General features: G+C 35.1%; 2 protein-coding genes across 3 annotated transcripts in view; one reads left to right on the top strand and one right to left on the bottom strand.

Annotated features, from left to right (window-relative positions):
* qars1 (glutaminyl-tRNA synthetase 1) overlaps positions 1-10,150 on the top strand; it is a 41,290-nt gene extending 31,140 nt beyond the window's left edge. Inside the window, exons 18-23 of the mRNA XM_056463251.1 lie at positions 697-798; positions 905-997; positions 3,367-3,494; positions 3,595-3,661; positions 5,408-5,533; positions 9,897-10,150. Coding sequence (XP_056319226.1) covers positions 697-798; positions 905-997; positions 3,367-3,494; positions 3,595-3,661; positions 5,408-5,533; positions 9,897-9,947 — 567 coding nt within the window. The 3' untranslated portion in view covers positions 9,948-10,150. The remainder of the gene's footprint in view (positions 1-696; positions 799-904; positions 998-3,366; positions 3,495-3,594; positions 3,662-5,407; positions 5,534-9,896) is intronic.
* A 2,169-nt stretch (positions 10,151-12,319) lies between these two features.
* Positions 12,320-25,428, bottom strand: part of si:dkey-75a21.2 (uncharacterized protein LOC794385 homolog) — a 15,781-nt gene continuing 2,672 nt past the window's right edge. Inside the window, exons 3-9 of one of the 2 annotated variants that reach the window (XM_056463248.1) lie at positions 22,661-22,779; positions 20,803-21,072; positions 17,714-17,757; positions 17,507-17,578; positions 17,352-17,420; positions 14,563-14,607; positions 12,320-14,474 (exon numbers count right to left, since the gene is read on the bottom strand). In XM_056463248.1, coding sequence (XP_056319223.1) covers positions 14,017-14,474; positions 14,563-14,607; positions 17,352-17,420; positions 17,507-17,578; positions 17,714-17,757; positions 20,803-21,072; positions 22,661-22,779 — 1,077 coding nt within the window. In that variant the 3' untranslated portion in view covers positions 12,320-14,016. The remainder of the gene's footprint in view (positions 14,475-14,562; positions 14,608-17,351; positions 17,421-17,506; positions 17,579-17,713; positions 17,758-20,802; positions 21,073-22,660; positions 22,780-25,428) is intronic. The other variant, XM_056463249.1, reaches the window with a different exon arrangement.

Below are 25,428 nucleotides of genomic sequence, written 5' to 3'. Positions count from 1 at the left end.
TCGTATGTTGAGTCGAAACATGGAAAGATTGTCACAAAAGATCCAGTTCACGTTAAAGATCTTAACTTCCCATCACTACTTTGCATTTAACCTGAGAAGCAGCCTTGCACACATATTTTACTTAAGGCTGCTATCTTGTGGGCTGTTGTGTTTGAATTTGAGGATGGGTAGATGGTAGTGTTTTTTTTTTTTATACAATATTTATTCTGATGATTTTGAACGTTGCACCTAACAAATATTCTTATTATAAAAGACTAAAACTAAGAAATTTCAAAATACTAAAACTAAAACATAAAACTAGTAAATCACCCTCTAAAAACGAATAACTAAAGTTAAAAACAAAGTCAACACGAAAATAAAAACTAAAGCTATTGAAAAATCCAAATCTATTAAAACCTTGGTACTGTAAGCATATTCTCTTAAAGATGTAGTTCATCCAAAAATGTGACATTTACTCAAGTTTCTTTCTCCTGTTAAAAACAAAAGATATTCTGAAGAATGTTGGGAGAAAGCAGCCATTGACATCCATAGTAAGAACCAAAAATACTATAAAAGTCAATGGCAGTTTTTTTAAACATTCTTCAGTTTGTCTTTCTTTGTGTTCAACAGAAGTAATAAACCCAAACATGTCTGGAACAAGTGGAAGATGAGAATGATGGTACAATATTAATATTTGCTGTTTTTTCCCCTATTCAGAAAGAGCTTCGAGTCCCAGACTTTCCAGCCAATGAAGAAAGGGGCAACCATGTGGTTCCCTTCTCAAAGACCATCTTTATTGAGCAGAGCGACTTCAGAGAGGTGTTTTTTTTTAGGATTATTTTATATGTGGATCAGTTTTGAACCGATCCGGCATCCCATTAACAGATAATTTTAATTTTGCTGTCTTGTTCTGCGTTTGCTGCAGGTGATGGAGAAAGGTTATAAGCGATTGACTCCAGATCAGTCAGTGGGCTTGAGATATGCAGGATATGTCATCTCTGTACAGCGTGTCATCAAGGTAAAACACAGCTCACTTAGTTTGCATGGTCAGTGGCTTGATTACTTCAAATATTACTCCAAGCCTTAGTAGTAGCAGTAGTTACTATTACTAATAATATTGCCTTTTATTTATAGGTGCCTTTCAAGACACTCAAGTACACCTTAAAGTGGATGTATATATCAAAATATAAAACACAAACATATTAAACGACATATAAAACCATATTATATTATACAATTATTTTTTTCACACTGTAATAATTTATTTTATATATAGTGCTCAGCATATATGAATGACCTCTCACAAATCTCTTTTAAATTCAAATTTTGCTATAGGATGCTCTACAATATTAATATTTGTATATGTACGCTTTAGTCAGTACTGAAGCCAAATCTGGATCAAAATAACTTGAAATAACTGCTAAAAACATTAGTAGCCCCAATTTATATGTTGCGGGTAAATATTATATCAACATTTTAAAAAGAGGAAAAATCAAGAGAAACAAAAGAAAATATCCATTTTAGATGAACTTGAGTAGTTTGTAATATTGTTTTGCAATATTTTGCTTGAATTTAAATGTATTATCTTTCTATTTCTAAAGCTGTTTGGTGACTAAAATATTATTTTAATAAATATATCTGTTCGTATATATTTTGTTCAAATGCACCAAAATGTATTACCCATCTTCATTGGAAAAATGGGGTGTACTCAGTTATGGTGATCACTCTATATATCAAGTAAATTACTACAGTGTGAAGACTGTTGTGATTTTCTCTAGTCTTGCTCACGGCACCGAACTGTTGTGAAATTCTAAGACGAGGCCAAAAAACCAGGGAGAACTCTCGGTTGTCTTCAAAGCAAAATCCTTTAATAAGAAGAACTCAGCGTGGCTGTGGCGTCATCGAAAGAACTCTCATCTGGCACTGTAGACACTCAGTTTAAATACAGTTTTACCTACATTGATACATAGGGGTGGAGACAAACCTAAACAAAGCATGCAAATGAAGTGTTGTTGTCGGCAGGGTAAATTGCCTATCCAGCCCCAATCTCATCAGCATATAAGTACCCATTCACGATACTTTTACAGTGTGCAAATGATGTTCTGGAGACAGAACCTGGATGACCAGCTCACCGGCTTGACCATTTGTTAGAAGACAATAGACAGCTGTGCTGTGAAACTGACAATTTTCATTACTTTGGAGGCAGTCAGGGCTCAGGAAACCAATACATTTTAAGGTCTGTCACACCCTAAAAACAACTTTTCAGTTATATATGGATTATATAAATGTATATTCCCACAAGACCAAATAAATATTTACAGCATGTTATCAGTGCATATTTCATTAAGTGACATGACAAGTGATTGGCAAGTCAGTGTTATTGCAACTATAGCTGCTCTAGGACAGATATGATTGGACAGCAGGTTAGATCAGTAATTTCAAGAATCAATACAACATACAAAATATTATTCATTCATTCATTTTCTTTTCGACTTAGTCCCTTTATTAATCTAGGGTCGCCACAGCGGAATGAGCCGCCAACTTATCCAGCATATGTTTTACTCAGTGGATGCCCTTCCAGCTGCAACCCATCACTGGGAAACACCCATACACTCCCATGCACACACATACATTATGGACAGTTTAGCTTAACCAAATCACCTATAGTGCATGTCTTTTAACTGTGGGGGAAACCGGAGCGTGTGGAGGAATCCCACACGAACATAGGGAGAACATGCAAACTCCACACAGAAATGCCAACTGACCCAGCTGGGGCTGAAACCAGCGAACTTCTTGCAGTGAGGTGATTGTGCTACCCACTGCGCCACCTTGTCACCAAAATGTTATTTATATTAAAAGTAATACGGCCTAAATCCTGCCCTCCCAATTACTCAAGAAGGGCAAAAAACACCTCAACTGGTTCAGAGGCCGGCGCTAAAAATTGCAGTTAGTCTGCTTTAGTTTCTGATATTTAAATGGCCAAATATTACATTTGAAATTTCCTAATAGCTTGTACATGAGTCAGATCCTTAATTTTATAATAAATCCACATAAATATTGGGTTTCACACTATATTTATCATGAATATATTTATTTAAAAGCATAATTAAAGGTTAAAACACAGTATTATTACGTTTGGGAAGGTGGCAAAACACATAATACAATGCAACATGATTACATAAATTAGTGATTCAAAAATATGACTTCACAACCAAAAAAAAAATTTTTTTTAAATGTTTTGATTAATCCGAAGATTTACAGTCATTTATTTGCTAAAATATTCCAAATATGTCAACATTTATATGAATGATAGATGACATGAATTAAATGTTTTGATGATTTATTTTTTAAATGAAGCTTTATAGGAATACATTTTTCTCTCTTCAGGATGACAGTGGTAGAGTATGTGAGCTCGAGGTGACCTGCATCAGCTCAGACACTGCAGAGAAACCCAAAGCGTTTATCCACTGGGTGAGCGAGCCACTCCTGTGTGAAGTGCGCCTCTATGAAAGACTGTAAGTCTCCTACCTAGCCTACTGACAAGCCCTAAGCTCTTCATGTTTAGCCATATTTGAAGTCTGTTTTATCTTCACTCTTTCGTGGTTTTGTCTGTAGCTTTCTTCATAAAAACCCAGAGGACCCGGCGGAAGTTCCTGCTGGATTCCTGAGTGACATTAACCCAGTAAGGCATAAATAATTAGCCTTTAATAGCGATTACGCTTAAGTAAAAATAGCAGCACTTTAAGTATCATGCTATTGACGTGTAGAAGCTATTTATTACGTCTGTGTTTTTTTTTTTTTTTTTGCAGTAAGTATTAGTGTTGCCATGATACTGAATTTCGTTACCACTCGTTACCGACATTTTAAAAAGGTCCATTTACCGCTAACATTTGAGAGCGTACTTAAACACCGATAACACAGTCATTTCTGTTGAGCACGTGAACACAATAGCCAATCAGCGGTGCTCAAATGTTTGCAGGAAACAGACGTTTATAAAATTTCAGTACCGAAATTCATTATTGTGTCAATACTAGTATGTATATTTAGATGCTATTCATACTTGGTTACAAATATTTACAGATTTAGGTATTAAAGGGTTAGTTCACTCAAAAATGACAATTTCATTATTAATTACTCAACCTTGTGTCATTCTAAAGCCCTGAAACATTTGTTCATTTTCAGACCTCAAATTAAGATATTTTAGATAAAATCCGAGAGCTCTCTCATCCTCCATAGACCCTGAAATGTTCAGAAAAGGAACCAAAAACATTTGATGTGACTTCAGTGGCTCAACTGTAATCATACAGAGCTCCAAAAACACTGAACTGTGGGGGGTGAACTAATCCTAAAAGGCTACATTTATAAAGCAGTATGCAATAATATCATATTTGGTGTAAATGAGAGTATTTATTAAATGAATAATGAATGAACGGACCACTATAAGCACGTTCTTATTAGATTCTTTTAGGTGTTTTATTTAATTTTTTTTACAAAGTCTAAAATTATATTTTTATTTAAAATGGATGCTTTTGTGAGCCGCTGTTGCATGAGTGTGGGGGAAAAAAGAAAAAAAAAGCAAAGATTTGAAAGAAAATTTTCTTTTACACCAAAAATCATTTAAATATTAAGTATAGATCATGTTAATTCAAGACATTTTATACATGTCCTACCAAAAATTGATATAACGTAATGTTTGGTAAGGAATATGCATTGTTTAGCACTTTATTTGCACAACTTTACATGTATTCTTCCAATATTTTGATATTTTTGAAACCTAAAAAATCCAGATATTCAAATAGTATCTCAGCTGATTGTATCTGTGTTATTATTCAGCTTTCAGATCATGTATAATCTCAATTTTTAAAAACAAAAGACCTTTATGACACTTTTGTTGTCTATGGTCACATTTATTTGTATTACAGCATAATTAAACAAGCATGAGGTCATTTAAAAACCACCTTAAATGGATAGTTCACTCAAAAAAATGAAAATTCTGTCATCATTTACTCTCCATTTACTTGTTTCAAACCTTTGAGTTTCGATCGTCTGTTGAACACAAAAGAAGATACTTTGAAAAACGTTGGAAACCTGTAACCATTGTCTTCCATAGTATTTGTTGTTTTACCATGGAAGTCAATGGTCACAGGTTTTCAGCTTTCTTCAAAATGTCTGTTTAACAGAACAAAGAAACTCAAAAGTGAGTAAATAATTTCTTTTGTGAACTATCCCTTTAATTTCTCATTAGTTGCTTGTAATTGTGCACAATTACCTGTTAATACCGTAGTAGAGAGCGAGTATATGTAGCGTGTATTATGGACTCTGAAAAAAAAAAGTGTTAGTATCATTTGCCATATTGGTTAAAGTATTTTGAATGATTCAATGGAAGTTGTAATCATTAATTGTTTTGTTATTTTTTTGTCATTTTTAGAATTCCTTAACAGTTATTGAAAGTGCCTTAGTGGACCGCTCGGTGGGCAAAGCCAAAGTGTTTGACAAGTTCCAGTTTGAGAGAGTGGGCTATTTTTCGGTGGATGCTGACAGCACACCTGAAAAGGTATTTGCCGAAACCTGTTATGTTAAGGCCGGTACACATCAAGCTGACGCCAAACAACTAGTGCAGACAAAACCTATGTTTTCAAACAAAACAAACAAAACTATGTCGTCATCTTGCATTGACTTGGGTCTGATCTTGTTTGGACCAAAAAGCTGCCCATGAACACCCCAAGCAGAAGGCAGCCAAATGTAACAAAAGAGAGCGTCCTTTGCCTGCATGGAAAGTTGTGTTTTTCTGCACCGCGGTGGGCAGTATCTGTTCTCATTCACAATGGGAAACCAGAACTTCCGACACACGCAAGCAAATCGTAAACAAAGCAGCGTTTGGTACCATTATAACATTACATTTTGAGACCAGGCATGAACAAAATGTCTATACTAGATGTTGAATTGGACATTCTAGGTTGACTCATTTGTGTTTACTGAATAACGAAGCACCACCTAAATGTAATTTCTGCCAAGCTGCTCTTACAATCAAACATATTTTGTTGGAACGTGGAAGTTTGAATACTATTAGACAATATTTTATAAGGAGAGTACTTTGATGGATATGTTTAAAAAGGGTACCACCAGAAAAAATCTTAAATTATTTATCAAAAATTGAACTGAAATATCATATTTAACTTTGAATATATTTTTGTGTGAATTGTATTTATTTCTATTTTATATTTTTGTCTAAGTAACTTTTTATTGTAATACAAATTTGTTTTTATCATGTAATATTTTTATGTACAGTTGAAGTCAGAATTATTAGCCCCCCTTTGAATTTTTTTAAATATTTCCCAAATGATGTTTAACAGAGCAAGGAAATATTCACAGTGTGTCTGATAATATTGTTTCCTCTGGAAAAAGTCTTATTTGTTTTATTTCGGCTAGCATAAAATCAGTTTTTAAATTTTTAAAAACCATTTTAAGGACAAAATTATTAGCCCCTTTAAGCTATATTTGTTTTCAATAGTCTACAGAACAAACCATCATTATACAATAACTTGCCTAATTACCATAAACTGCCTAGTTAACCTAATTAACCGTGTTAAGCCTTTAAATGTCCCTTTAAGCTGTATAGAAGTGTCTTAAAAAAATTATATTATTATATTATTTACTGTCATCTTGGCAAAGATAAAATAAATCAGTTATTAGAAATGAGGTATTAAAACTATTATGTTTAGAAATGTGTTGAAAAAAATCTCTCCGTTAAATAGAAATTGGGGAAAAAAATAAACAGGGGGGCTAATAATTGAGGGGGGCTAATAATTCTGACTTCAACTGTATATCCATTTTGCCATGAAATAGCCATAAGTTGCTGATGTGGCAATAAATAAATAATAAATGAATATATTTAACCAATCAATAATTATCGATTATGAAATTCGTTGTCAACCTCTTTAGATTTAGATTAGCGTAAATCAAACATTGTAGACCCTTGTATTTAAAATCCGCAAACAGGAGCAGTAGAATATTACAATTAGTCAATGTTGTGGTTTTCAGAGAAGGCTAATAATGTTACATTTTTAAAAAGTTTTTATTGCAGAGAGAAACATTTCACAGCATCAGTAGACATATCACTTTACAGCTTATAATTTAGGTTTAAATTCCCCAATCAGGGACCAAAGAGGAAACACAAATTTCTTCTTAACAGCAACAGAACATATCGCTTTAGTTTAGTTAAATTAGTTTAATTTAGTTATAGTTTTTGACGTTGGTTTAGCCATATAAGCTGAGGAGAATAGTTTAACTAGAGCACTCTTAATCATATCACTATTAGTGTCTTTTTTAATGTTTTGATAGAAATGTTGAAATATTTGTTTTTTATTTATTTACTCTGCTACTTAATATCCTACGGACCCTTTTCACAAGACTGTTTTGACATGTTTAACAGTCATCAGCATCTATAGGCCCAATCACAATTCTATTTCAGTTACCCCTACCCCTTCCCTTTGGCCCTTGAAATAGAGTGTGAAAGGGAAGGGCTTTAAAATGTACCCCTAAGAAATGGGACAGCACTACAGCACCTGCACACATCATTATATCTCACCGCGATGACATATGATGCTTCATATACTTCATATGAGATCAGACGATCGTGACTGCTGTAGTTATTCCAGTTGCATTTTGTTTTGGTATTTATCTTCAGGAAATCACAGAAGGCATATATCTTGTTATCATAATGATATAATGTGGCTATAAGCTCGTAGCTGTCCTGTGCATTTACACAGTGGCCATATTCATCTATGTAAACACACCAAAACAACATTAACATTATAGCAGACACTGTAAAAAGCTCATTCCCAGCCACTAGACATTACTGACAGGGGATTCGGGTGTCAGATGTGAAAGTATGTTTTGGAACTACTATAGACCTTTTTTTTATAATGCAAAATTACCCATTATGCTTTGCGTGTATGCGCAAGGAGAATGCTAAAAACTTCCGATCGCCAGCTGATGCATATAAACAGTCACATTCGGACCGCTTTGAAACGATTTATTTTATATGCTTTTATCATCTTTGAACAAATCCTGTTGTCGATCAGCGCCACCTCCTGGACTGATCATTTAAAAACATGTAATCTAATGGGTTAAAAAAAAGAACTGCTACAAAGTATTTTCCTCTTGTCAGACAGCATCTTATGCCATTTAAATGAAGCCTCATCCTCGCTAAAGTGATCATTTTCTTTTTCTTTCAAATATATAGCCAACCTAAACACATGTAATTCAGCAAAATGTTTGACACACACACGTAGCCTGTACTGTCCCACTAGCACATTGATTAAGTGTGCAGTGGTGGATACAAAAGCTCCAATTACTGTAATTGAGAAATTTTTTTGATCAGAAATTATAATTTACTAAGTAGTTTTAAAAATGTGTACTTTTACTTTCCCTTGAGTACATGTTTAATGCAGTATCGGTACTTTTACACCACTACTTCAGCCTGCAGTCACTACTTAATTTTTTCTTGGCTATGGCGATTAGAAAATTCCTGTCCAATCAAATCGCATCAAAATGAACTACCTCAAGAAATGAGCGAAAAATTGGAGCAAACTGTTTGGAAGCATTAAAGTGTCTAAGAAGATGTGCAAAATATGTACATGCAATAACACAGAGACTGTTTAGATGCATGTCACTGATGAGATGACAGATGTTTACTGTATGATGACCGAAATGGCCTTAAACACCCAGCAGGCACAAGATGTCAACATGACGTCAGATTGACATTGTACCCTAATGCCATGGGGTTAATGGTTGACAGTTGAATCAGGTTGACGTCAGAACTCCACTTCAGGCTGACGTCAATGTTCAACCTAAAATCAACCAAATATTGAAGTCTAATGATGTTACAGCTTGACGTTGTGTGGATGTTACCACTATGACGTCTATCAGACGATGGATTTTAGTTGCCATACCTGATGAATAAATGTCAGTATTTGACATCAATATGACGTTGGATTTTGGTCACTTTTAAACACAAACTAAAGTCAACCTTATTTCAATGTCATTTGACATCGTTATTGAACATCAAAATAACATTGTCCTTAGACTCTGGCTAGACATTGAATTTTAGTCACCTGACATCACAACCTAAATCTAACCTAATATTAACGTCTTATGACGTTGTGTGCCTGCTGGACAATAACTAAATGCACTACAGAATGTTACGTTTACACACATCTACAAATTACATGTAAACGCATCAGCTTTTTACAGCGTAATACTCACCACTCTTGAATACTTTTAGGGTCTAGGCAAGTAATGGTACTTTTACTTAAGTATAATTTTCTGTACTTTTTCTATCACTGTAAGTGTCACAAAGTGAAAATAAAGTGGCGTTTTAAAATTGCAGAAAAATCACACACCCTGGTAAATACTATACACAATACAAAATAACGAAATGAAACATAACTGCTCCTGATTAGAATCAACATGCAAATCAGCCAGCAGAGTATCAGTAGCATACTTTTATAGGTCAGTTTTTGGAAATTGCATGGCTTACATACTTGCTGTTTTCATGCCAAAAATATGGTTTGCTCTTTATAATTATAGTGAGGTCTGTGTGTTTGTATTGATAAGCCACGGAGTACAGTATAACAGCTGACAGGTCTAAATATCAACTTGGAAAGATATAAATGGCCCAGGAAGTAAGTAAGTTATGCTTTTATATGATTAATTGACCACTTAATTGATCATCAAAATAATCGTTAGTTGAAGCCCTACTTGAATTGTTTACTTGCTATGTCACTACGTCACGCTCCGATTCGTTGCTGAATGAAGGTCAATCCAATGGCCAACTGTTGGCTCGGTGTGTCCCGGCCTATAAACAAATGAACATGCAGTTGAGTTTAACTTGTATACTGTCTCTTGTTCTCCAGCTGGTGTTCAACAGGACTGTTACACTCAAGGAAGACCCAGGAAAGATATGATCAGACTTCAGGACAGAGACTTCGACTACAATTATGCATCACAAACCTTTCAATAAAATCAGATTAACCAGGGAATTCAGTATGTTTGTATTAAAATTCTCATTGTTTTGTCTGTCAAATGCTGAGCTTACCTATGTGTAACCTATACACTCTGCTGGGGTTTTGAAGTCAAATATTTAATTAAAATATTTTTACACTTGAAATTCAATTGAATGGAAATGAGTTTTTGGACGGTTTCTAAAAGGGAGAATATCTTCATATTTAAATGAATCTTTCTTGGATAATCAACCATCTCTGTGGATAACCAAAGATTCAGTTTAGTTTTCTACAGGTGAGTTTGAAACAAAAATTGTGGTTAAAAGGATAGCTCACCTCAAAAAGTAGATTCAGTCATCATTTTCATGGATTAAAGTTCTCCATAGCTACCATAGACTGGAAAAAAGGACACTAAGATGGATTTTTGTGAACAACTGGGTTACCGTCTGTCCTTACGTTTACATTTACATTTAGTCATTTAGCAGACACTTTTATCCAAAGCGACTTACAAATGAGGACAAGGAAGCAATTTACACAACTATAAGAGCAGCAGTGAACAAGTGCTATAGACAAGTTTCAGGTGTGTAAAGTCTAAGAAGCAAAGCATTAGAACATTTCTTTTTTTTTGAGAGAGAGATTACAGTTAGTGCTATAGCCAGAGAGGCAGTTACAGATTAGGAAGGAAAGTGGAGACTAAGTAGTTGCGTGTAATGCATAAAAATACTAAATGTTTTTGCAAATATATATATAAAAAAAAAACGTGCTAAACACACAACCTCAAATCAGAAAAAGTTAAGACAGTATAGAAAAACGCAAGTAAATGTAAAGTAATAATTTCTAAATATTTACTTTGACTTGTATTTCATTGCAGACAATACAACAAACATTATTTAATGTGCTCCATGTGATTTTGTTTTGTTTTTTTGTTTTTTCAAAATAAGCATCTTACAATTTTGGTTCTTGCAAAACATTAAAAAAATAACAGTAAAGTAACATGAAAGCATTTACCACTTTGTGATGGTGCCATTCCTTTTCACAACACTTAAAGAATGTTTAGGGACTGAAGACACCAAGTGATGAAGTGTTACAGGTGTAATTGTGTCCCATTATTCCTGCAAATAAGTCTTAAGGTGGGCAACAGTAGCTCTTTGTTGTCGCATTTTGTGCTTTAAAATGCACCACACATTTTCTATTGGAGACAGGTCGGGACTGCAGGCAGGCCAGTTAAGTACCTGTATCATCTTCCTCTGCAGTCAGGACTTTGTAATGTGTGCAGAATGTGGTTTTGCATTGTCTTGTTGAAATAAGCAGGGGTGTCCCTGGAAAAGAAGGCAGTAGATTGTGCTCTCTATGTACTTTTCAGCATGAATTGTGCCATCATAGAAGTGCAAGTTACCTTTGCTAAGAGCATTGATACAACCCCATACCATGACAGACCCTGGCTTTTGGACTTGTTGCTGGTAACAGTCTGCATGATCCTTTTCTTTGGTCCGGATTACACAGCGTCCATTTCTCCCAATAAATACCTGAAATACTGATTCATCTCACCACAGTACATGTTTCCACTGTGTGATGGTCCATCCCAGATGGCTCTGAGCACAGAGAAGTCGACAGCATTTCTGGACACTGTTAACATAGGGCTTCCTTTTGGCACAGTACAGTTTTAAATGGCATTTGTGGATGGAACTGCATATTGTGGTACTTAACAAAGTTTTGCAAAAGTAGTTCTGAGCCCATATGGTAATTTTTTTTTTTATGGGTTGTACTTTGACAATAGCTTTTAAAACACACAAATTGGCTATATTAAAGTGGTTTAAAACGTCTCTTAATTTTTTTTGGTCTCCACTATTTAAATAAAGTTTTGATTAAAGAATATTCCTTTAAATTATTCCTGGAATATGGCCTGGAAAATGAATTCAGTCAAAAAATTCAGTTTTTCCACTTTAATCCATGCGTTTACTCACCTTCGATTTGTTCCAAGCCTGGAGTTTCCTCTTCGTATGTGGATTTGTCAAATAGCTGAAAATAATTATTGACAATTTGACACATTCCAAAAAAAAAAACTCATCTAGGATTTGTTGTCTAATGCCTAACATCACTGGTTTAAGAAACTTCATAAAAAATCAGCTCTAAACCGGTAATGACTGACATGGACAAACAAATACTACAGAAATGTTCACTGGTTTCCAAAATTTTCATGTTTGAGTGAACTATCCATTTAATGCACCCTCGTTCTTAAAATGTTCAAAGTTCCCAACTTGATGAATTATCTAAATGACTATTCGGAGAAGGTGTACGGCAGAATAACTGTTGAACAAAAGGATTTTAATCCAATATGCATGATCATCCATGGTTTATTAAGTGTACTTTTACAAAGGTCAGTTTTAAATCTATAATTAAATACATTATAGTGCTTTCCGAAGAGAATGGCACAAGCTGTTTGCACGTTGCAAATAATAATGCACAATCTTTTTTTTTTTTTTCAACATGCATAAACAGGAACCGTCATGGTATTGGACCATTTTAGCCATGTTTAGCCAAATAGTAATCATTTTAACCAAACCCCACAGATTATTGGATCTGAATAAAGCATGGGTGAGAAATAAAAAAAATAAAATAGTAATGCTCATTCGCATCAGTCTGAACATCAGAAACCACTTTAGTAAAATGTTAACAATAACATTATGTGTTTAAAAAAAACATGTTAAATCACAATAAACAGTGCTCTTTCATAATGAGACACTGCAGAGTAAAACCCTAATTAAGACATAAACTTTGATTTTATGTACTGTGAACTGACTGCGTACCTCGATGGAGACAGCAAGTGGTTGCGTTTGGATCATTTTCACGTGTACAACAACATGCGCTGTTGAATTGTGTGCAATAAGACCAGAAATATAAAGCTAATGGGGGCAACTTTTGATTTGAAAGCTGCGATTTCTTAAAGCAACACTGGAAATAGACTCATTTTACACATTCCCTATACAGTTTTACCATATATGAATCCATTCAGCCGATCTCCGTGTCTGGCGGGAGCACTTTTAGCTCAGCTTAGCATAAATCATTAAATCGGATTAGACCATTAGCATCCTGTTAAAAAAAAGATCAAGATTTTTGATAATTTTCCTATTTAAAGCTTGATTCTTCTGTATTTACATTGTGTACTAAGACTGGCGTAAAAATAAAAGTGCTATTTTCTTGGCTGATATGGCTTGGAACCAGGGTGCGAATTAGAGGGGGTTAATTAACACTTGATTCTCCTTAAAGGACATCAAAATAAGTATGTATGGGGGGAATTTATTACCTTTTCATAGTAATAAATATCTTTAATATTAGCGTTCTTAAATATTAATAAATAAAAAATTATTGAAATTTTTTTTTTAAAAGTGTGTAATTTAAATAGATTTTAAAATTTGATTCACTGAAGCTTGTATTATCAAACTACTAACAAAAAAGTTGCCCCCCCACCCCAATCATCAATGAATAATTCGCACACTGCTTGGAACTATATTCTCATTCACACATAATAATCAAGGAGAATATAGGCTCTAAGTAGATAACATTGTGCATAATATCATTGTGCCTGCTACAGCAAGTTCCTTGATTGTTATGCCGGAATGAGAGTATAGTGCCTACATATCGACAAGAGCAACTTTTCATTGTCCGTTGATCTTAGTACATGTTGTAACTACAGAAGAGTCAACCTTTAAATAGAAAAATATTTATGGTAACACTTTATTTTGATGGTCCATTTGAGTATTAGTAGACTGTCAGCTTAATATGTGCTGATATTGCTCCTTGAACAGACATTTAACTGACTATAAGAAACTTACACTACTCACTAACCCTAACCCCAACCTAACAGTCTACTATTTGAGAATTAGTTGGCATGTAGATGCAATGTAACTTAAATTCAACAAACGGACCATCAAAATAAAGGGTGACATATTTTTTTCCTAATGGTTTAATCCATAAAAAGCTAAAAGGGCTCTAACCATAACCAGTGATTGGATGTATTCAAAACTAGTACAACTCAACTGTTTGTCTCTAGTGTTCCTTGTAGAGCAACAGTGATTGGATCTGTACACCCACCAGAAGCTGCTGTCTGTGGTTCATCTGTCTTCTCGAGGGTGTTCGTTTCCTGCAAACAGAACGTGAGTGTTGGCGGAGCGTCCTCAGTTCTGCTGTTGCAGTACGGATGCTCTCTCCTTGAGTTCTTTGGGGGTCTGCCAACAGCTCTACGTCCAGCCCCCTTCTTCCGTGGACCGGCGGCCGGTTGTACGCTGATCTGACTGATTATCTCGGCAACTTTACCAAAGCAAAAGAGCGATGACTGCAGGGCGCTGTCATTTTTCAACTGATAGAAATTCGACACAAAAGCTCTTATAGATGGCGTGAAACTTGCGTCCTCGTTTAGCTTCTTTTTTAGGATCCCAAAAACGTCCTCCAGCTGTCCATCCAAGGTCCCGACAGTCTCTGCAACAGCTGTACCTTAGACAGAACACATGCAATTCTAATGATTAAAGCTGACTGTTAACATGATTAGATTTATTTATGTAGAAATACTAAAAAGGCATACTTGGGCCTGGTTCGTGGACTGGCTCTTGTGTGAAATGTTCCCCGTCTAAACAGAAATACATTCAAATTACAAAATGTCTGATTTCATGTTAAATCTTGGGCTGTATCCGAAATTGGCCCCTATACCTTCATTCGCTATTCCCTACATACATTCATTCATTTTTCTTCAGCTTAGTTTTTTTTCCTTGCCTTATTTATCAGGGGTTGCCACAGTGGAATGAACCACCAACTATTCCAACATATGTTTTACACAGCGAATACCCTTCCAGCCACAACATAGTACTGGGAAACATCCATACACTCTCGCATTTACACACACACTCATACACTACGGCCAATTAGTTTATTCAATTCATCTGTAGGGCATGTCTTTGAACTGTGGGGGAAACCGGAGCAGCCAGAGAAAACCCATGCCAACACAGGGAGAACATACAAACTCCACACAAAAAAGCTAACTGGCCTAGCTGGGACTCGAACCAGCGACCTTCTTGCTGTAAGGCGACAGTGCTAACCACTAAACCACCATGCCACCCTCAATCTCTACATTAATAAAAAATATAGTTCACTTATAATTACTATTTATACATAGTATCATTGTGTCTTACTTAATAATGACGCCACAATGAGAGCATAGTTCCTAGCTATATCAGCCTAGAAAATAGCAGCTTTTAATTTTCTGTTGGTCTTAGTAAATGATGTAACTATAGAAAAGTCAAGCTTTAAATAGGAAAATTATTAAAACTCTTTTTTGAGCAAGATGCTAGTGGTCTAATCTGATTCAATGGTTTATGCTAAGCTAAGCTAAAAGTGACCCCACAATACCCCGAGATTGGCTATACAGTTTCAAAAATGGTAAAACTCTAGGTGAATTTTAAAATGGAGTGTTCCTTTAAAGGAGTGAATGAATGCACTTCACAATAAGGGGCCGATTACACCGAACATGCTTTTCCGATCTGATAATATGAGGTGCACCGCAAGAAAACGTCTGTTTTTTATGTCATAAGGCCATGACTGATTCAGCTACATATTGTGCACGGGCATTGCTGTTGATATTTTTATAATTGTAATAATTAATTATATTGTGATATTCAAGATTTGATAAGTCATACAGCTCCGGTTAAGTCAAAAAACAGTGATCACTAGTCTATCCATAGTCGTCTTGAAAACACAAATGATGGTGTCACCTCAACGGAAACCCCACCTCTGCTTTGATTTGATTGGAGAATGAAAAAAACAACTGACGTAAAGTGTTTTTTTCCATTCAGAGCGCAAAGGCAAAAATGCAAGGTGTTACGAGCATGTAAAATGCTCACGAACATTAGTAAACCACTCAAAAAAGGCGCCTCTCGCTGATAGCCTAGTGGTTAAGTGTGCCGACATATAGCACCATGGTGCTTATGGCAACCCGATTTTGAATCCCGACTTGAGGTCCTTTGCCGACCCTTCCCATTCTCTCTGCTCCCAACTATTTCCTGTCAATTCTCTGCACTATTCTATCCATTAAAAGGTTAAAAAATAATAATAAAAAAGGTGCCTCTCAACACAAAAAACGCGTTCGGTGTTATCAATGGATTTTAGTTACAAATCCCAAATAGCATACTAATGCACTAATTATTCATTCCTTCATTTTCTTTGCAGCTTATTCCCTTTATTAATCAGGTGTCGCCACAGCAGAATGAACCGCCAACTTATCAAGCACATGTTTTATGCAGCGGATGCCATTCCAGCCGCAACCCAACACTGGGAAACACTCTCTTGCATTCACACTCATACACTATGGCCAGTATTCAATTCACCTATAGTGCATGTCTTTGAAGCACCCGGAGGAAACCCACGCCAACACGGGGAGAACATGCAAACTCCACACAGAAGTGCCAACTGAACCAGCCGAGGCTCGAACCAGCGACGTCTTTGCTGTGAGGCAATCGTGCAACCCACTGTGCCACTGTGACGCCCCACTAATGCACTATTCCATGCCATTTCCAGTCAGGGGTTTTAAACTCAGTCCTGGAGGGCCAGTGTCCATATCCATAGGATTCTGCTTTGGAAGGCCTTTTGAGGTCAGATGCATGAACTTTCACAGTGCATTATGAGTACTCTCTAGCTGTTGAATGTACATCAGTTTGTACACTTGTTACTGCAGTGCACTGTGGGACCGATTGAGTGCACTTGAGAACATCCAGTATGGTTTCAGACACCACTACAAATGGCAGCTCCCTCAAATAGTGCACTCTTTGAGGATATAAGGGGCAATTTTTGGATACAGCCTTGGTTTCAAAAACACAGCTTGCATAATATAGTCATAAGAACATTTTGACCACTTATATCTTTGATTTATAATATTGATTTAATTAAACCATAATATTATGTTAATTTAAAGGCATAGTTCATATTCAAATGAATATTCTATAATCTACTCACCCTTCATTTGTTCATGAGTTTCTTTAAACTATCATTAAACATAAGAAAATTTAGAAAATAAAACTACACAGTGTTTTTTATTCCAACTTTGGACGTTAATGGCTGCCAGCAACCAGGATTCTTCAACTTTTATGTTTAACGAAAGAAAGAAACTCATAAAGGTTTAAAACCACATGAAGGAGAGTAAATGATGTGATCAATTTCATTTATTTTTTGGTGAACTATCCCTTTAAAGTGAAAGGATGGAAGGAAATGGGAGTAAATTTACTGATTATGAAAATGAAATTTCTTGCTCTAGCATAAGAGTTGCTTAAAATGCTGAAATAATACACAGATATCATGTGATCATCAGAAAATGGTTTGCTTCACCTGTGGTGGTTATGATTGGTACTGTGGTAACAGACACCGTTTCCTCATTGAACGTGGCTTGTCCATCTGCTTGTTTCAGATAAAAGGCATAATGTTGTGATATTTATATAGAAATCTCTTCATATATTTTATTTTAACAACAGGGGCATACTGACCTGTGACTGTCATTGTCTCCCATGATTGCTCCAACTCTAATGGTCTAAAAAGCTCTTCTGAAATGTCCTTCTCTGAATGCAAATCCATATTTCATAAAAAACAAACAAACATGGAATTAAACGTTGATGCTAGCACAATAGAATTGGCAAAACTCTGTGCTCTGAACTGTTAATCTACACACTCCAGGTTTGTCAGAATCATCTCACCTGCAGGTTCAGCAAATGACTTCGGAAAAAGCTTGTAATATAATCTGCAGTGAAATATAATAAAAGTATGGTTCATTATATGATAGAATCAACATACATACGTGACCCTGCACCAGAGAACCAGCCATAAGTGTTGATTGTTTTTGGTAAAATACACATCACACTGTTTAAATATCTGTCATCAATATAGATCAAATGTATGATCAGAATATAGAGAAAATTGCCTTTAATGTTGTCCAAATTAAGTTTCAAGCAATGCGCATTACTAATCACAAATGTTTTGATATATTTACAATATAAAATTTTAAAATATCTCTTCATGGAACCTTCACGGAAACTTTTCTTAATATTTGAACGATTTTTGGTATGAAAGAAAAATGTATTTTTGTCAATAGACGAATAAACACTTTAAGGGCCAAAATTATCACCAGTACAACCATAAGGTTTTGTGGTCCAGTGTCACACATTTCCAAAATGAATACACATCTGTTATGATGTCTAAGTTGAAGTAAAAAAAACTTCACCCTCTCGTAATTTGTTTTTATTTTTCAAATATTTCACAAATTATGTTTAACGGAGCATGGATTTTTTTTACAGTATTTCCAATAATGTTTTTTTCTTTTAGAGAAAGTCTTGTTTTATTTTGGCTAGTTTTTAGTTTTTTTTAAAACCATTTTAAGGTCAATATTATATTAGCCCCCATAAGCAATATATTTGTTTGATTTTTAGACAATGTTTTGTCTAATTACCCTAATGCTGAGTTCAGACTGCATGATTTTCAAAAAAATCGTGTCACAGATGTTTTCACACTGCATGACGTTTTGTCGCTGCTTTGTTTACACTGCAAGATGGATCGGCGACAGGGGCTTTCACATTGCATGACTTTACAATAGGAAGAATGACTGAATACTTCGTCCAAACTACGTCTCACAACCAAAAACACAAAGTATATCTTTTGTTATTAACTACATAACGAGAAAGAAACCTTTAATGGGGTAGAAAACGTACATCACCTCACCTGGGTTTGAAGGGAATTAGTTTCTATTAAACTAATTCCCTAATAATTTCTATTAATTATTCTATTAAACTTTCTTTTTTGACTCAGTTGTAATATTGCTCACATGACACGTCAAACAGACACGGGTGCTCCATTTCTTGGGTCTAAATAAACTGAAATTGAGCGCTTTTAACTTCTCCCTCAACCTCCCACTGGCCTGCAGGTACCCACACTAGTGAATGCTGCACTCTCATTGGCTGTAGGCGGTCGCCAATGTCATTTTCAGTCAAAACACATTTCACACGGCATGATTTGAATCGCAGACTGGTCTGGATATTTAGCATGCCAAATATCTCTCAGATATTCTCTTAGATAGTGTCTTTGAACGAGCACCGATTTGCCTGTGATTTCAGGCAATTGTTGGAGATTTCTCAAAACCTGTCGGCAAGTCAAAAACGGAGTTAAAATCATGCAGTCTGAACTCGGCATAACTTATGTTTTTATAAATGAATGAATTAATTAATATATTGAAAACCTACAAGTGCAAGACCAAAAATAAGAAAATCCCCTCACATGGATATGAATATTAAATAATTTGGTAAAATCCTAAAGAAATATCACAATATATAGGACTTTTCAGAGGCAATTTGGTGTGTTACAAAGATTCTGGCACAAATTTTGAACTAAATGAATGAATGAAGATTCATTTTTATGTTTTACGTAAGAATCATATTGCCCATAGTAAAAACACATGCTGATCTGATATGGAAGATATAGGCGAAATAAGTTGTTTTACTGTTTTTCGGGCAAACAAATGTATTCTTTAAGCTTCATATGATTACAGTTGAATCACTGAAGTCACATGAAAAGTTTTTTGCTACTTTTTCTTGGACTGCTGTTCCCAATCTCAATTCTACCCCTTAGCTCTTCCCCTTCCCCCTACCCCTCGTTTTGCATGTTCACTTAAAGGGGTTGGGGTGTCCCAATTCTCTTTAGCTTCAAAGCGTAGGGCTAAGGGGAAGGGGTCCACATTCGAAACCAAGGGGTAAGAAAATTTCCCAGAATACACCAGCCACAAAGGCAGGATAGCTGCACCCAGAAGTACAGAGATCCACAAATTAGTATTTTTTGTCATTATTACGGATTTTTACAACAAACAAGCACATGTTTTAATATATTCATAATCGCGTTTGTGTTTTACCATCATGATTTTAAATCTGTAATCCCTAATAATAACTCTTGTATAGCAGCCCCACAACATTCTGACACTCGAATACCCTATTAGAAAAGTCTAGGGACAGGGAATGAGCTTTTTACAGTGTCTGCTATAATGTTAATGTTGTTTTTGGTGTGTTTACATAGATGAATATGGCCACTGTGTAAATTCGCAGTTTAATTTAAAAAATAACACTACTGGAATAACTACAGCAGTCGTGATCATCTGATCTCATTTGAAGCATGAGATTGCGATGACATATGATGACGTGTGCAGGTGCTGTAGTGTTGTCCCATTTTTTAGGGGTAAATTTTGAAGCCCTTCACATTCAGTTTTAAGAACCAAAGGGAAGGGGTAGAGGTACAAAAATAGAATTGGAATTGGGCCTATCTCTTAAATTTTATTTAAAATACCTCAATTTTTGTCCCAAAGACGAACGAAGGTCTCAGCGGATTGTAATCGACCCTTTTTACAAGCTTGTTATGACATGTTTAGCGGTCATCAGCATCTTAAATCCTTGGATGTTTTTAATATTTAATTTTTTTTAAATGTATGGATATTTATATGTATTTATGTATGTATTATATCATATTTGCATCAAATTACAAAAAATAAATTACCGCTTGTGTGAGGTGTTTGTAATTCAGCGTGTTGTATGTTTTTCTCTCTTTTGACTGCCATTATCAGTCTCACATATTTTTTTCTTTTTCTGAGAGCCTTCAGAACACTATCGTTGAATTTTTCTTTTATTATTTCAGCAAATTGGATTGTAAAATATATATTTGTTGTACTCTCCCATTCGCTGCGTTCTAAGTTTACCCAAATATGATGATTTTAAGGTTAACTTATCTTTTTAACCCCTCTTAATCGACTGACCTGTAACAGAACTGAATGTCTGGGCAGATTGATCGATCTGTAACAGCGTAGAGATAATTATCGCCTTCCTCTTCCTGTAAGTTGTATTTGATAGTCTTGAGTGCAGATGAAGGTGAGTGGCCGCTTTTGTAGAGCTGTTGAAGCTTTTCGATGGTGTCGTTGGATACATCTCTCCATCGCATGACCTCAGCGGTGTGCAGCCTGTGGTTATGTTCGTTCCTCAAGTTCACATGAAGAAAATAGCCCTCTTCAATGTGTGGGTCACCTGATCTGTGGAAGGACAAATTTATTTTTTGGTTTTGTTTTTAAATGTAGAGCTGTGAAATAGACTGAATAGTGTTAGATAATAATTCAATATTAATATACAGTTTTTTCTTTTTTTAAGTATTTCCCACATGATGTTTAACAGAGCAAGGAATGTTTCACAGTATGTCCTATAATTTTTTTATTCAGATTTCTACCTTCAAATCCATCTCAACGTGAATCAACGTTTATCTTTTTCTCATCATCCTGTTTCTCATTACTTTTATATAATTATTTGATTATTTGAATGAGTATTTAACTTTGAAATTGATTTGAACCAATGAATAAGTAACACACTGCTTTATGTAAGAATGTTCAGTGTCCTTGCTCCTCTCTTTGTCTGTCTATTTTAACTTTGTTTTCATGAGACAAACAAACCAGGTCATAGGTCATTGAGACCTCTCTCTCTCTCTCTCCCTCTGAAGGGAATTACTGATGTTGAGGAGGGGGAAACACCTATTTCTATTTGTCATATTATTGTCTACAGTAATTTAGCTGTTTTGATTGTTAATTCCTTTTTATGTTAGATAGACTTTGTGTGTAGTGAGGATATTGTAGCCGAATGTTGATTAAACCAGTTTTGAACCAGTTTGATAAGACAGCTGAACGTACAAGAAACAACCTTGAGTTTCCACAACAAATTGTCACTTTCGACTACTTTGACTACCTTGCCATGGTTTAGCTTTTACAGGTCAGAGATCAGCTCTTAATAGTTTAGGGTCGGCCTGACCCCCAAGAACCATGCCGCCATCCATATCTGGAGTTAGATACAATTCTTCCTTGATGCACACATTTAGGCCATCCATATCTGGAGCTAGATACAATACTTCATTGACACACACATTTAGAATTGTCTATTTTTGCTGTAACCAATGAGAACAGTTTACCTGGATCCCACCTTTTCTGGACTTGTGTAAAGAGTATTGTTGCTGCATTGTTGTACTGTAAGTCAGAGCGGCCTAGGAACTCATCTCGAGTGTTGAAGATGGCTTCTGCTGATGAAACTGCAAACTATCTTCAGTAAAATGTATTTATTTATTTGAATCTCTAACTCCTGCTCTTCTTCATCTGACAGACTGGTCATTCTTTGAGTTAAACTGTATAACATCTCTACACCATAATAAATTAAAAATCATAAAGCGCTTGATCGATGATGTTTAGGTGGTGATGAAAATGATGTTCAGGGTGCATGTTTATGTGTATTGCTGGTTTCTTTATGTTTATTTCACATTTCTTCCTTGTAAGAAGGCTAAATACAAATAAAAGGTGAACATTAACTTATTGTGCTGTTTTTATTTCTAAAATATTATGTTTTTTATAGGAGGATGTTTCAAAAACTTGCCCAATTCATTTTTGAATGAATTGTATAGACATAATGGGAGTTCTTGGCAGTTTTTCTAAAGTTTTTTAAATATTACATAGATTCTGGAATTATATCCTATCAACCAAAATTAAGGTGTGAAAAATTATATTGTGATATAAATTTTGCCCATATCGTCCAGCACCCAAACAATGTTACAAACATTACAAAAGTAGTTCATACACTTTGTCTCACCTGGACTTTCTTTCGTGCATAGATCTCTTGAGAATCAGAAACATAGTAGCAGGGCAGTTAGTGTTTTTGCTCGTCTTCGATGATGCACTGTATGTTTTGTGATGACATCTCAGGTCCACCTGTGAATTATACATAATATATTAGTTTTGGAGAATATAGGCTCAATGTTAGTTCAGAGAGTTAGTTCATCTCCAAAATTAAAATTCTGTCATCATTTACTCATCCTCAACTTGTTACAAAGCTATTCGATTTTTTTTCTCCTGCTGAATAAAGGAAGATATTCTAATGAATGTTGGAAGAAAAACTGCCATCGACTTCCATAGTATTTTTTTCCTACTATGGAAGTTAATGCCTCCCCCACCCCCAACAACATTCTTCAGAATTTCTTTCTATCCCTTTAAGGCATTTCTCTCCATTGTTCTCTAATCAGAATAAAAGCCTAAATCAGGGGTGTCAAAGTCAATTCCTAGAGGGCCGGAGCCCTGCAGAATTTAGTTCCAACACACCTATCTGTTGGTACACTCTCAGAAAAAAGGTACACAGCAGCACAAATAATGTTCCTTAAGGAGCAGTTTTGTACCTTTGTAAAAGTTGTACCTTATATGATACAGAAAAGCCCTCTTATGATACTGTTCTGTACCTTTTATGGTAAAATTGAAATGAATATACACAATTGTTCTCATTAAAAAGGTACATGAGTGCTGGACAACTCTTTATTACAATATCTATGAAAATAAATATTACTGATTTTATGAATAATTTCCATATTAAAACATGAATCATCAATTAAAAGCATTTGTTTAAAGAAACTCATACACATGAATTATTAAGTTTTATAATACAAAACAACTGGTAAAACAAAACTATTGTAAACTAAACATTTGAGGCATTTTTAATAAACATTTGGTAAGCACTTTCTGATAAATACATTTTCATTATTACGTTTTCATTAGTGATATCTGCACCTTTTGGCATTTGCTTTCCACTACGCACAGGAGCTGGCAAAAGTCCTGCATATGCAAAGTATTCATCATGCAGACATTTTAGCACTATAAAACTAATCAAACATTGTGCATATCTCGCTACAATACTTTAGCATAATTCTATTTCTATTTTAAAATTAAGTAAATTAAATTAACTTTTAGATGATTACAAAGCTATTGTGTGAAAATTGGAGAATTTTTTTTATTGTACATGGGAGAATGTGTTTCTGTAACATTTTTGTGGAAAGTGTTTACTTTTACAAAAAAAGTTAAAAAACTAACTTTTTTTAAAAAATGAATGAATGAATGAATATTTCCTGAAAATAAATTGACGCATTTTGGATGAAGCAAAATGCCTTTAAATAGTTCTTGAAGGAACACATTTGACACTGTAGGTACAAAGTGTCTTGTCACTGTAGTGGTACTTTCATAGATTAGATTTGATGAGGTACATTTTGGTTTCCCATGGTGCAAATGTCCTTAAAAGGTACAAACTGCAATGGTACAGATTTGATTCTTTGTCTTAAGGTACAATTCTGTTCCATAAAAAGTTACTGCACCAGTGACAAGGGTTTGTACCTTCTTTGGTACAACATTGTACCATTTTTTATGAGAGTGTGTCAAACAAGCTTAAAGCTCTCAATTCTTGCAATTAGTTTGATCAGGTGAGTTTAATTAGGGTTGGAACTAATCTGTGCAGAGCTGCAACCCTCCAGGAACTGGCTTTGACAACTGGTCATATATTTAGAATATCTTCAAAAAGTTGATTTGACCTTTTATGTCTTGCCCTATTTGATCAAGGTGTCAATGGTCATCTTTTAGACAACTGTCAAATCAGCCGTCTTCCCCATGAATGTGTAGCCTACAGAACTAGACTGAAAGATCATGACTGTTTCTCAATTCCAAGAATGCAGAGAACGGTCACCTTGGAAAAATGAACTCGGGAGACCGCAAGAACACATCCTGTGAGAAATGAGATGCTATGTTCTTCCTGATAGTCACATGAACTTCACACATGTTTAACCGAAAATTATTTAAACATTACAGCATTCATACAGCGATTTATTGTTTTTACCCTTTTAAAAATATATACTCTGCATATAGACTTTACAAATATGTGTTGCACAATACAAATAAAACAGATTTTATAGGAATTCCAGCAAATAAAGACCCTTGATGTGTTTATGCCTTTATTAAGATTTTCATGGTAATGTTTACTTTAAACGTCTAAATTATGGAAACTCCTGAGGTAAATAAGTTATATCTCTGAACTTTAATAATAAATCTATATAAAATGCTGCACTTCCCACCTCCAGTTGCAATGACCTCTGGGAATTCTATGCATTCTGGGAATCGACGCATCTTCGATACCAAGACCGCATCCTGGAACTTTAACGTTCCGTTCTTGCGGTCTGAAGTTTTCGAACTGAACTTTGGCAGTTGATGATGACGTTACACGAGGACACAAGATCACTGAAGAACGCATATTGAGAAACAGCCTATTTAAAGGCATTTGCCAGTTTTTTGGAGTTAATTAGCTGATAAGAGTGTGGCACCAGGTGTCTTCAATACTAAACCTTTTCACAATATTCTCATTTTCTGAGAAGCTGAATTTGTATCAGTCTGTGTGGAATAAATGTATACATCATACACGTTTCACTCCTTAAATGGAACTAGTGAAATGAATCATCTTTTTGAAGATATTCTAATTATATGACCAGCACCTGTAAAGCAGTCTCTTCAAAAGGATTGGTTTTAACAGCTCTGTCCAGGTAGATTTTATCT

The sequence above is a fragment of the Danio aesculapii genome, chromosome 8, assembly GCF_903798145.1.
Source record: "Danio aesculapii chromosome 8, fDanAes4.1, whole genome shotgun sequence".
NCBI classification, from domain to species: Eukaryota; Metazoa; Chordata; class Actinopteri; order Cypriniformes; family Danionidae; genus Danio; species Danio aesculapii.
The sequence above is the reverse complement of the archived record's forward strand: the minus strand, read 5'-3'. Positions and strand labels throughout refer to the sequence as shown.